The 12797-nt window shown below is 41.0% G+C and overlaps 1 protein-coding gene across 1 annotated transcript; it reads left to right on the forward strand.

Moving 5' to 3' along the window:
* Positions 1-1153: 1153 nt before the first annotated feature.
* On the forward strand, positions 1154-12467 carry atp8b4 (ATPase phospholipid transporting 8B4). The gene is made up of 27 exons (XM_056416200.1): positions 1154-1196; positions 2768-2826; positions 2918-3031; positions 3147-3245; positions 3336-3397; positions 3540-3612; positions 3712-3782; positions 3956-4035; positions 5068-5226; positions 5344-5432; positions 5509-5705; positions 5805-6013; positions 6180-6223; positions 6310-6475; positions 6555-6743; positions 7009-7124; positions 7445-7609; positions 7691-7802; positions 7893-7998; positions 8079-8208; positions 8904-9087; positions 9283-9506; positions 9842-9925; positions 10282-10527; positions 10606-10744; positions 10828-10958; positions 12162-12467. The coding sequence occupies exons 1-27, from the start codon at positions 1154-1156 to the stop codon at positions 12465-12467; spliced, it is 3597 nt and encodes a 1198-aa protein (XP_056272175.1).
* The last annotated feature ends 330 nt before the right edge of the window (positions 12468-12797 follow it).

The following is a 12797-nucleotide window of genomic DNA, read 5'->3' on the forward strand; positions in this document are numbered from 1 at the left end:
TAATGGGTTTTCTCTCACACCAAACATCAATAGTACATTATTTCGAAAACACTGGAGGCCATCACATCTGAAACTGTCCTTGCTTGAAATCATGAAAAAATGCTCCTCAGTATAGTATCAATTTGAGACAATTTAGGACACAACATTAGATCTGGATGTTACGGTGCATAGCTGTAGGTTTAAAAACAGAGTGTCTAGCTGAGGCAGTATAAACATGAAAGACGGGAATTCTCAAGATTAAACAAGAATCTGACAAACAGAAGGATAAGTTAGAGACAACCTGTAAAACCGTCGTGGCATTTGTACTACCGACTGAACGAGCTGGAGTGAGCTTGATGAGTGAATGGGTCTCAGGTGTGCAGGTTGATTGGCAGCAGGAGAGCAATTGAGTGCCACGCCCACACACAACTGCGCACGCACATGCACAATGAATGAGAGAGAGACAGCCTGATCATGATACTCAGTGGTACAAAATACACTTAATGTACAAAAATATAGCCTTACTCATTATGCAGAAACGTCCAATTTCAAAATAATAAAATAACACCATTAATTATTTAATTTGGCATTAATTTGCTACTTCATTTTATACTTTATCAAATAAATGTAGTGGGGTTACATTTACCGTGCTAGCGTGTACTCAGTTACTTTACGCCATTGAGAATTTAAATGTTTCCACAGATCATAATTTTAGTATCATCTAGTGTCTGATGTGTTAATGTTGTGAAGGAATAATTTGGGAGAGAGATGGATGGAGATGGAGAGAGAGAGAGAGAGAGAGAGAGAGAGAGAGAGAGAGAGAGAGAGAGAGAGAGAGAGAGAGAGAGAGAGAGAGATGCTTATTGCAACACACACACACACACACACGGCCGTTTCCAGCCTCAGCTCCATGTCGTCTCACTGTGTGATCAGTTGGCTGATTTCTTCCGGAATATCGTGATTGCTTCTTGCTGCCTGCTCAGACATTTCACAGCCTGCACCATCTGCAGTCTTCTTCTTCTTCTTCTTCTTCTTCTTCTTCTTCTTCTTCTCTCCGCTTCGTTGTCTCGAGTACATCCATGTTTATTATTTCTTTATTCAAAAGGAGAATAACGGCGTTTAAAGCGGACAATTCTGCTGAAAGTGGTGCTTTAATAAATATATGACAAGATACATGGAGACAAAACCAGACTGCGCCTGTGACAAACTTATGCAAGGTAAGAAACCACCATTTATTCTATATACAAACATGTACTGCATGTGTTTCTTTTGAAAATAAAGTATACGTCTTGTTAAGGTTACACACAGTAAGCTTTGTGTTGCCCACCTGGGATCTTTTGCTAAGGAGACACCTTCACTGGGGAGTCACCGGCTGCTGCTTACACCAATACTTTAATTAAAGCTGCTTCACTGAACTGAAAAGAAACAAGGCACCACTTAGATGTGCGTGTTGCCTTAAAGTATAGCCTATGTATCACACACACACACACACACACACACACACACACACACACACATTTTCCATCTGTAAAGTAACTACCACAATTATTTAAGTAAAGTGAATTGTACACTATAGTAGATAGTTTTGTTACAAGTGAAAGTCCTGTATTAATGTGCTGCAGATTAATTTTATTATTTATTTTCATCTCTTGCTAGAAAAGTGCTCTATAAATAAAGTTATTTTCATTATTACTAATTAGTTTAATTCCACCTCTGATTGCATCACATAATATTTAGGGAAGCTCTTGGAGGTCCCTGGAGGAGATGGCATTCTGGAGGAGAAATACTCACATTGGTAAGACATTGAGATCTAAAATGCTGTCGAGGACAACAGGAACAATAGTGTTGCATGGTTGAAGTGTGTACGTTTTAGAAAAAATACACTATTTTGTTTGTTTACAGTAACTCCTTTCCCTGTCTTGGTGCACTGCACTGGTTAAGAAAGATACAATTAAACAGTGTACGGTTACACGTACATGCTTTTTCTCAGAAGAAACAATGGGAGGGCTTTGAATGTAACTGTTGTGTTGTCATCTTTTTGGAAAAAAACATTACAGAAACGGATCATCTAAAAGCTTCCTGTATCGATGCTTGAGACTCAGGGGGATTATGGTCAGAATTATTTCCTAAAGCACGAATGAATCATTTATTTGTAAGCTGCTCGAACTTGCAATCTCACTCAAGAAAAGAATAAAACGTTGTGCTTTATTAGCGTTAAATATTGCATCTCCGCATCTTCTAATGAGATGTTTAAGCGGGCCAAAGGCTTTCTTAATAATTCATTGTCATTGTAGCTGATAGCAGGACGGGGCCAGTCTGCTGTGTGAGAAGGTGTATCCTGTTGCAGCTCTGTGCATGTGCGTTATGCATAATTCATTAATGATTTAACCTTGTCTGGAAACAACAGCAGTGTGCTGCTGGGTCTGTTGTGTGTGATTTGTTGTTTCCAAACGAGGTGTGAGGAACCTTCTCTGGGTCGAACGTTGAGGGAGATCTGATGAGCGGTGTTGTCTTGCAGATGATTTGCATTTATTGTGTTGATTGAGAGTGAATATATTTCCTGTTGAGATTATTAAAAAAAGCAAACTTGATAATGAGCCTTAATGCATCACCTTGACAAAATGAAACCTGCATTGTTTACCCCCTGTACATTATATTTAATAGCACAGCTGTTACTTTTGGTGAGAAATCTCACTGCTATAGTTTAAACAAAATAAGTATTGCATTCTTTTCGATGCACTTTAATTATCTTGTCTTTTGATAACGACCATGTGTTCTCTGTATGCAGAGAAGGAACGCCACGTGAAAGCCAACATGCGCGACTACAATGACAAGTTCTTTTATGCTGTAAGACCTCATGATTACACCAGGTTGCTACTCACAAGTGGAAGCTGTGGTAATTTATTTTGTGCTCTTTCTTAATATGACGGTTCTTCAGGACAATCACATCAAAACCTCAAAGTACAATGTCTTCACCTTCCTGCCCATAAACTTGTTTGAGCAGTTCCAGAGGGTGGCCAACGCTTACTTCTTGGTGCTGCTGATACTGCAGGTAGGAGACTCTGTGTTTGGGGAATATATTTGTGTTTATGAATGTCGTTTTCTGATAGGGAGATTGTGTGAAACTAAGTGAGCTAACCTGCTTTTTTTTAATTTTATTTTTTTAGTTAATTCCAGAAATTTCCTCCCTGTCGTGGTTCACAACCATCGTGCCTTTGGTGTTGGTGCTGGTAATGACGGCTGTGAAGGACGCCACAGATGACTATGTTAGCGCAATTATTTATCTTTTACACCTCTTCTAAATGCTTCTCTTTTTACTCACATGGTAAAATTATTACCCCTTTTTTAAATTCCAGTTCAGACATAAGAACGACCAGCAAGTCAACAATCGACAGTCTCAGGTTCTCATCAAGGGAAGGTACTTCATCCTCTGTCTTTCTCATTTAGATGCCTTGTCTAACTAATTAAAAGCCCAATCACATGCACTAATAATTAAATGCTCTGTGATCAAGGACATGTATGTGGTTACGTGATGAGTTTTGTTGTTTTGTTTTTCAAAGTTTGCAGAATGAGAAGTGGATGAACGTCCGAGTGGGGGATATCATCAAACTAGAGAATAATCAGTTTGTCACTGTGAGTAAAAGTACTCTGCAAATTGGATGGTTTTGTGCTTTTGATTTATTTTGATGTCACTCATCTTAGAGGATGTTCGATTATGTCTCATGTTCACAGGCTGACATCCTCCTCCTCTGCAGTAGTGAGCCCTATGGACTGTGCTATATTGAGACTGCAGAGCTGGATGGGTAAGTGCTGAAGTATCTAAAAACTGCTATTATATGTTTGAAGAAGGAAACTGTGAGACTATGATTTGTGTATGATTGTTTTTGCAGAATTTAAAGAAATAAACTGTTTTACTGTTACATTTCTATACATCATCACAGATGACAAATATTTGTTTTAATTTCTCCCCCAACAGAGAGACAAACCTGAAATTTCGTCAGGCTTTGACCGTCACCTCAGATTTGGGAGATACTACCAAACTGATGGACTTTGATGGTGAGATGACACTTTGAAAAATGTAGAACACAGATGTATAAATTAATCACTTGAGGAAGTTGTGGTATCAAAAGGATGGAGCTAAATGCGGTAAACGGACACAGTTGGTGAAGTTTTAACAGGATTTATCACGAGAACCGGCTGGGCGAGGATGAGAGATGTGGGCAAGCTGAGTTTGCACAAGTTTAGGAAACAGGAGAAAAATTTGTCCGACAGGAATACTGGAGTGCATGAAATAAAAATGATTAGTTCAGGCACAAGAACACAAGGAATACCTGATCTAGAGAGGAGTCGTTGACAAGCCAGAGCAGACACACTGCAGGCCGATCAGAAGTGTGCAAAGTGGGAGGGATAATTAGCTGATTGCAAGCAGGTGTGTATGATGAGCAGGGCTACAGGAGGACCCGCCCACACAGACACAGACAAGGAGGGACGGAAGGGAGGAAATACAAGAAACACTATACAAAAGAAATAACATTTATTTTTACAATGAACACTTGAAATGACAAGGTGATAGACAATGTAAAACATATTTTGGTGTTTCATATTTACCTCTTTATTTAATATTTCATTCAACTTTTTTCCCCTTCTTTTTACGAAATGTACCAAAACACTGATAATGAGGAAGATCTTGTGGAGATAATACCAAGTAAAAAATGTGAAAAAATTGCATGCTCCATGTAAAAAGCTCCAGTAAAAAGAAAAAGAAAGAGATTTGGAATGCAGCTGGTGGGTGAGAATAGCCAGAAAAGGGACTGGATGCAGTACAGACATCCTGGTATTTTTATTTTTTATTGAGACATACACATACACATACATATATATTTTTCAGGCAAACTAAATATAATGGTAGTATGGGTATTGGAACACACATTAGGAAATAAGCCGTAGTCGGACCCAACCATGACGGTGGACACTTCCGGCTTTTTTAAATATAGAGTTGTGGCTTCGTTGGGTGAATTCAAATCTACTGTATGAATATTCTTCTGCAATGATGACTGACGAGGTGACTGCATTTGCTTTGTTCGTCAGGAGAAGTCATTTGTGAGCCACCAAACAACAAACTGGATAAATTCATAGGAACTTTATGCTGGAGAGACATCAAACACCCTCTGGATAATGAGAAAATGCTGCTGCGAGGTTGTGTACTAAGAAACACAGAGTGGTGCTTTGGGATGGTGATCTTTGCTGGTGAGATTGTTTATTCAATTGCAATCTTCTAATCTCCAGAGTTTTTAAAATAGATTCACAAACCACCATATTGTGAATGTTCTGTCATCGCTGATAGTTGTTTCATCCCTCCAACAGGTTTGCAAACCAAACTCATGCAGAACTGCGGAAGAACTACATTTAAAAGAACAAGTATTGACAAACTGATGAACACTTTGGTTTTGTGGGTAAGTTGTTTGACACTTTTACAAGGAAGTGTTCTCATTTTGTAAGATCACGACAGGATCTATATCTACATTTCAGATCTTCGCCTTCCTCTTTTGTATGGGGGCTATTTTGGGCATTGGAAACGCTGTTTGGGAGAGCTGGATAGGCAGAAACTTCCAGGTGTTTTTACCGTGGGAGGAGTTTCAGAGAAGTGCTGTTTTCTCTGGCTTCCTCACTTTCTGGTCTTACATCATCATCCTCAACACTGTTGTGCCCATCTCACTGTATGTCAGGTAAGGACTAAGTTTATTTAAAAAAATGCTGCATTTCTTTTTTCAAATTACCACAAGTTATTAGCAAGGAAACACACTGTCTGCTTAAACTCCCCTCAGCGTGGAGGTTCTGCGGCTCGGCCACAGTTACTTCATTAACTGGGACCAGAGGATGTACCACAGTCAGACGAACACTGCGGCAGAAGCTCGCACCACCACCCTAAACGAGGAGCTCGGTCAGGTGGAGTTTATCTTCTCCGACAAGACGGGCACCCTGACCCAGAACATCATGGCCTTCAGCAAGTGCTCCATTAATGGACACACGTACGGTATGGAGACTCTTTAATAGGCCTCATCAGCCTTTCACTCAAATTATATTAGCTGTCAGTTTAAACTTTAAAACACCAATTTTGATCACACGTATAGAAGTACAAATCACATATCATAGAGGCAGATGTCTGATATTTAAGTCATTCCTTTATTTTGTTCCCTTAGGTGATGTATATGATGAATTTGAGCGGAAGGTGGAAATAACCGAAGTAAGTGAGGCTTAAGAGGCACACATATTTAACTGTTTAACAATATACCTAAATAAAAATAACTTTGTTGGTCGTCCATGTTGAAGAAGACAGCCTGCGTGGACTTTTCCTTCAACGCTCTCTGTGACAGAGGGTTTAAGTTTTACGATGGCCGCCTGGTTGAGGCCATTAAACTGGAGGATCCCGCCGCTCACGAGTTCTTCAGACTGCTGGCTCTGTGCCACACCGTCATGCCAGTGGAGAAGAGCGAAGGTGAACTGAAGTAGCAGTAATAACAAATATAGATCATTAAAAGAAGTGGTGGTTTTGATGGAGGTTTCTGTTGACACAGGACATTTGGTGTACCAGGCCCAGTCACCTGACGAGGGAGCTCTGGTCACGGCGGCTCGGAACTTTGGGTTCGTCTTTCGGGCTCGAACCCCCGAGACCATCACACTGTGTGAGATGGGACGAGCCGTCACCTACCAGCTGCTGGCCATACTGGACTTCAACAACGTGCGCAAGAGAATGAGTGTCATTGGTTAGGTCTTCACTTACAACAGCAACACTCCATTTAGCCCACAAATAGTCATCATCATGACATGTGCATTTTAATCATTTAGAAAACAAAGATATTGTCTTTATATTGAACTGTTTTCAATAATACCGGGTACAATTAGTAATACATCTTTATATTCTAAGAACAGCATGAAGTAAACCTTTATGTTCATGCTTTGATGTATACTTACTGTATGTGTGCAGGACTTGATCAGAAGAGTAATGTTGTCTCTCGCTGTGTTTTATAGTGAGAAACCCGGAGGGACAAATCAAACTATACTCCAAAGGAGCGGACACTATTATCTTTGACCTTCTGGACCCATCCAGTGAACACCTCATGTACACTACCTCAGAACATCTCTGTGTAAGTGTTGTGACATTTTTAATTCGGTGCATTTTATTTAAAGTCTTGTTGAGAACAAATAAACTCGCTAAAGTACTAAAAACATATGTGTGCTTTCATAATACTGATGACCCTGCAGCTGTTGGAGCAAGTCATGTTCTGTCAAGACTTCTTAAAAAGCTACATTGAGATTTCAAATATATTATTTAAATATTGAACTATCTTTTTTCACAGCAATAAATGCTAATAAAAAAATAACTTTCTACAATATGCCGGTCAATCAACTGATGGCAACACAGACACTGCCTACCTGTTATAGGTGTTCATCATTTTCTGTGCAGGAATTTGCTGGCGAAGGGCTTCGCACATTAGCTCTGGCCTACAAAGATCTCGATGAAGATTATTTAGAAGTTTGGATGAAGAAGCTTTTGTTCGCCAGCACTGTGATCGAGAACCGCGAGGATCAGCTGGCTGTTCTCTACGAGGAGATCGAGCAGGGCTTGAAGGTAACATTCACATTCTTGTGTTTACTTTCATGCACTCAAATTCATGAAGCCTCTGCAGACTGACTGCTGTCCTGGTTGAAGCTTCTAGGAGCCACGGCAATCGAGGACAAACTTCAGGAAGGAGTCCCAGAAACTATCGCCTGTCTAAATCTAGCAGACATCAAGATCTGGGTCCTCACAGGAGACAAACTCGGTAAGATTATTCACCTCAATTAACCTTTTGACCAGAAAAGCTCGAGACGGTAAAAAGCTACGTAGATATAAATCTTGTATAATATTTCAGAGACAGCGATGAACATCGGCTACGCCTGCAACATGCTGCGAGACGACATGAATGAGGTGTTTATCATTTCTGGCCACGCACTGCCGGAGGTGCAGCAGCAGCTCAGGTCAGGTTAAAATCCTGAAAATGTATGGAAGTAGTATTTTAATCAATTGATAATGTTAACTGGCTTTCCTTTCTCCTCAGGAGCGCTAAAGAGCGCATTCTGGGCCGGAGTCGAGTGAGCAGTGCTGGAGAAGTGGAGAAGGCCGATGACTCCGTGTTTGAAGAAACCATTATCGCAGAGTACGCCTTAGTCATCAACGGACACAGTTTGGTAAGATACTCAAATGTGTTGCATTATATAGCTTTTTCTCTTTTATTACCTTCGCATTGAAAATGCAGAAGGTTATGTTTTGATCGCCGTGTATTTATTTATTTATTTATATATTTGTATGCGTGTTACTCGCATAACTAAAAAAGTATTAAACCGAATCACATGAAATTTGTTGGGATGATTGTTTATTATCTGGGGACCATTTGATTAGATTTTGGGATCGATCGGGTCAAAGGTCAAGGTCATGAAAAGGTCAAAATCTTCTTTCTACCATAGCGCGGTCAATTTGTATCCAATTGGCATGCAACTAATGCCAAAATGTTCATAATCTTCCAATCTTGTGATATGCGAAGGTATGCGCTCTACCGAGTGCCCGTTCTAGTTTGAATGCTGTTTTTATCCTCAACTTGTTTTCTGTTCATACGGATGCCTGCATTGTTGTGACTAAACTGTGGTTGTGTTGCAGTCTGCTGACTGTGCCGAGCCCCTAATGAGCTGCTGTGCTCCTGAGGGCCCTCGGCTCTATTCCACCTTTTCATTAACAGCTCTTTCCACACAGAGGAGCTGCTCCCTTGCTGTGCAGCAACAGCTCAGGGGGGGGGGGGGGGGAATGTTACACTGAGCTGTTGCCCGGTGTTTCCTCTGCAGGGGGTTGACGTTATGGGATGGTAATGAGTATGTGTTCTTCCAACAAGGCTCACGCTCTGGAGCCACAGCTAGAGCACATCTTGCTGGACGTGGCCTGTTTGTGTAAAACAGTCATCTGCTGCCGGGTCACTCCGATGCAGAAAGCCCAGGTGGTGGAGCTGGTGAAGAGGTACAAGAGGGCCGTCACCCTGGCCATTGGAGATGGAGCCAATGACGTCAGCATGATCAAGAGTAAGTCTCACTCACTGACCCAAAGATAAATAAAGGATAATGTTCAGCTGGAGTCAGTCTGAGTATCTGTCCATCGATTTTAAAGTCAAGTGACATTTGGAGCACAGTTTGCACTTTGAATACACTTCAGTTTTAATATTTATTTTTCTATTTTGGTTTCAAAGGGCAGTGATCCAGTCTGTGTTTCTTCCTCAGCTGCTCACATCGGTGTCGGCATCAGCGGTCAGGAGGGGATGCAGGCGGTTCTGGCATCAGATTACTCCTTTGCACAGTTTCGGTACCTGCGGCGGCTCCTGTTGGTGCACGGCCGCTGGTCCTACCACCGCATGTGTCATTTCCTGTGCTATTTCTTCTACAAGAACTTTGGATTTACGCTGGTGCACTTCTGGTACGGCTTCTTCTGTGGTTTCTCAGCTCAGGTAAGAATACTGTATCCTGCATATGTTGACCTATCTATGTATGTCAACAACCCCGTTGCACATTTGTCTGCACACTCCTGACGGAGAACATCTCCTGATCATGAAGGTTAGGATGTAAGTCTTTTGAATTACATCGATGAGTTATCTATTGTCCTTTGTCATATATCTTCAGATTATGTCACCTTTTGCACATACAAATAATTAAGGGTTAATCTTTGTGCATCTTAAGAGCCTCATCTACTTTTTCAGTCTGTGGTCAGTGTGCGGGCAATTTTACTCTGAAATGGGACTTTTGTTTTAAAATGTTTTATAATTATACTGTCCTCTGTCCCCAGACTGTGTATGACCAGTGGTTTATCACCTTCTTCAATATCGTCTATACATCTTTACCAGTCCTGGCAATGGGAATTTTTGATCAGGTAACATCATACATCACTGACTTACTATATTGAGTCAATATCAAATTCCTTAATTTAAAAAAAAAAGAGAAAATCCTCATTTTTTATATTTGGACTAAAGTCCATTTATTTTGCCAGTAGTCTCCTGAGCCATCTTAGGTGAATATATTATTACTGTAGACCTCAATAGTCATGACTAAACACCTACAGTAGCTACTACACTTGTAACTCAGCGTGACTAGAGCCCTTAACCTTATCATCCCATATCAAGTATTGGTATTGTATATTTCATACTGAATTTACTATTTTCCAAGCCCTCAACTCTTCACCCTTTATATATACATAACATAACAGCCATGATATTGTTTTTTCTACAGGACGTCAATGACCAGAACAGCCTTTGCTACCCGAGCCTTTACAAACCCGGCCAGCAAAACCTTCTTTTCAACAAACGCCAGTTTTTCCTGTGCACGCTGCAGGGGCTGGGCACCTCATTCCTGCTCTTCTTCATTCCCTACGGAGCCTTCTCTGTCATGGTGAAAGAGGAAGGTTCCCACTTTTCCGACCAACAAGCGTTTGCTGTTACCATAGCAACGTCCCTGGTCATTGTCGTAAGTGTCCAGGTAAGAGTAAAAACAGACAACGGTATTTCTGTTGATTAAAAGGCATAAACACTGTTTAATGCGGGTGTCTGTTCTTAGATTGGACTCAACACACACTACTGGACAGCTGTCAATCACTTCTTCATATGGGGCAGCTTGGCCGCATACTTTGCCATATTATTTGCAATGCAAAGTGATGGCATATTTGGCATCTTTCCACGTAATTTCCCATTCATAGGTAGGTTCAGTTCAGTTTGACACATGTGATGAAATCATACTGATGCATGGACATTTTGTAGAATTAAATGTGTGTGTCCTCAGGCACGGCAAGAAACTCTCTATCAGCGACGAGTGTGTGGTTGGTCATTGTGCTCACCACGGTGGTGTGCTTGGTGCCCGGCTTAGCCGTCAGCTTCCTGAGAGCACAACTCTTCCCAACTCTCACAGATAAGGTACAATAACTTTTTATGCATCAGCGTTTAGTGCAAGCATTAAACACCTCGTTAATGTTTCTCCCATGGCTTCATTTGAGTGGTGGAAAGAGAAGTACACTTTACTTGAGTATTTCCATGTACTTTTATCTCCACTATATTGAATTGTCAGCTAAAATGACTACCGGTAATTATTTTTAAGAAACAAAATTATGTTCAGCTTATAGAATACAATTGATAACAAATTATACAAGTACATATTGTTGCACATTAAACCAGCGATTCCCAACATGTTTGACCTATGACCCCTTCCAGAAAAATGGGGTAGAGTTGGGGCTCGTTTTCACATTTCTGTAACGCCCTGTTCTGTGTCTCCTCTGTCTCCGTGATTGTTTCATTCCCTTCACCTGCCTCAGCCACTCCTGTCTCCTTGATTGTTTCATTCCCTTCACCTGCCCTCAGCCACTCTTGTTTCGTTAGGGTCTCATGCCGTACACCTGTTTCGCCCCTATATATTGGGCCAGTCTTTCCCTTGTCTCCTGTTGGATTGTTGTCTTTTGTTCTGTCTTCCTTGTTCGCTCTGTGTCTTGTCGCTCTATCTGCCTGTCATTGCAACTATTGCCGACCTGAGTTTTTGTTTGGAACCTTTTGCCTCAGTAAAGAGAGTTTTTGTTATCTACCTTGAGTCCTGTCCTGTTCCTCTGCGCATGAGCTCTTGCCCCTCGCCACCCGTGACAGTTTCAGATATTTGTGAGTTCCTAGTAGTTTAAGCAACAAGCATTCTAAACTGCCAAAATTAATTTTTAAGACTCAGAGGTACATTGTCTAATACTTTCCATAAAACAAAGATAAGTAAATTCGTGCAACATAACTTTATTTCTCTCTCTTTCCTGCCACATTAAGCATCTATACAACTCTTCTGGTTCATCCTGTGACACTTTGAGGGGCCTGACTCCTATAGGTTGGGAACCTGTGGAGCCTTGAGACCTAAATACACATTGATAAATCAGTATAAACAATCAAATAATGTCATGTCATATCAGTCACAGGAGCTACTTCATATAGAATGAATACTTTTACTTTCTGCTGATGAAGCGACTACTTAAGTAGGCTTTTAAATCCAAAATATCGACTTGTAATGGTGTATTCTCACATTGTTGTATTAGTACTTTAACCTACGTGAAGGATCTAAGTACATCTTCTCCCACTGCTGTATTTCGACAGGTCCGTTGTCTCCAGCAGTCCAGAAAGAGACGAGGACCTCGGGAGCAGAACCTGAGGAGAGGACGCAGGACGAGCTCCCGCCGCTCTGCGTACGCCTTCTCCCACCAACAGGGCTTCGGAGAGCTCATTACGTCTGGCAGAAACATGAGGAGGATGAATACAGTTTCTTCTGTTTGCTCTCCTGGCCGAGCAGCACACAGCTCCACCTGGATAGAAAACATGTTGAAGAGAAAGAACGAGGTCTCTTGTGTCTCTGGTGAAAGCACCGGAGCACCTGAAATAGCAAAAGCAGACTCAACAGACTGAACTCAACTTCTGATTAACGGATAGTGTGTAAACACGAGAAGATACGATATGCATGGACGAAGACAAAGAACAAGGGATGAATCCAACTGGTGTACCTCAGGTTGATCTGATTAGTGTGAATCACGCTGTTGATCATTGAAGAACAATCAAAACAGGAGTCCAAAAAAAATGAGTGAGATGATTGAAAACAGATAATTGATCACTTTTTTAAAATCATCACTTCAGGGATTTGTTTAATGTGCGAACTCAGCCGGTATATATTTTAGGACAATTTTAGGCAAGAGTTGTCGAAATTAAAGAATTATCAACTGATCCAATTTGCTCTTTTAG

Source organism: Pseudoliparis swirei, chromosome 6 (genome assembly GCF_029220125.1).
Source record: "Pseudoliparis swirei isolate HS2019 ecotype Mariana Trench chromosome 6, NWPU_hadal_v1, whole genome shotgun sequence".
In the NCBI taxonomy this organism is placed as follows: domain Eukaryota; kingdom Metazoa; phylum Chordata; class Actinopteri; order Perciformes; family Liparidae; genus Pseudoliparis; species Pseudoliparis swirei.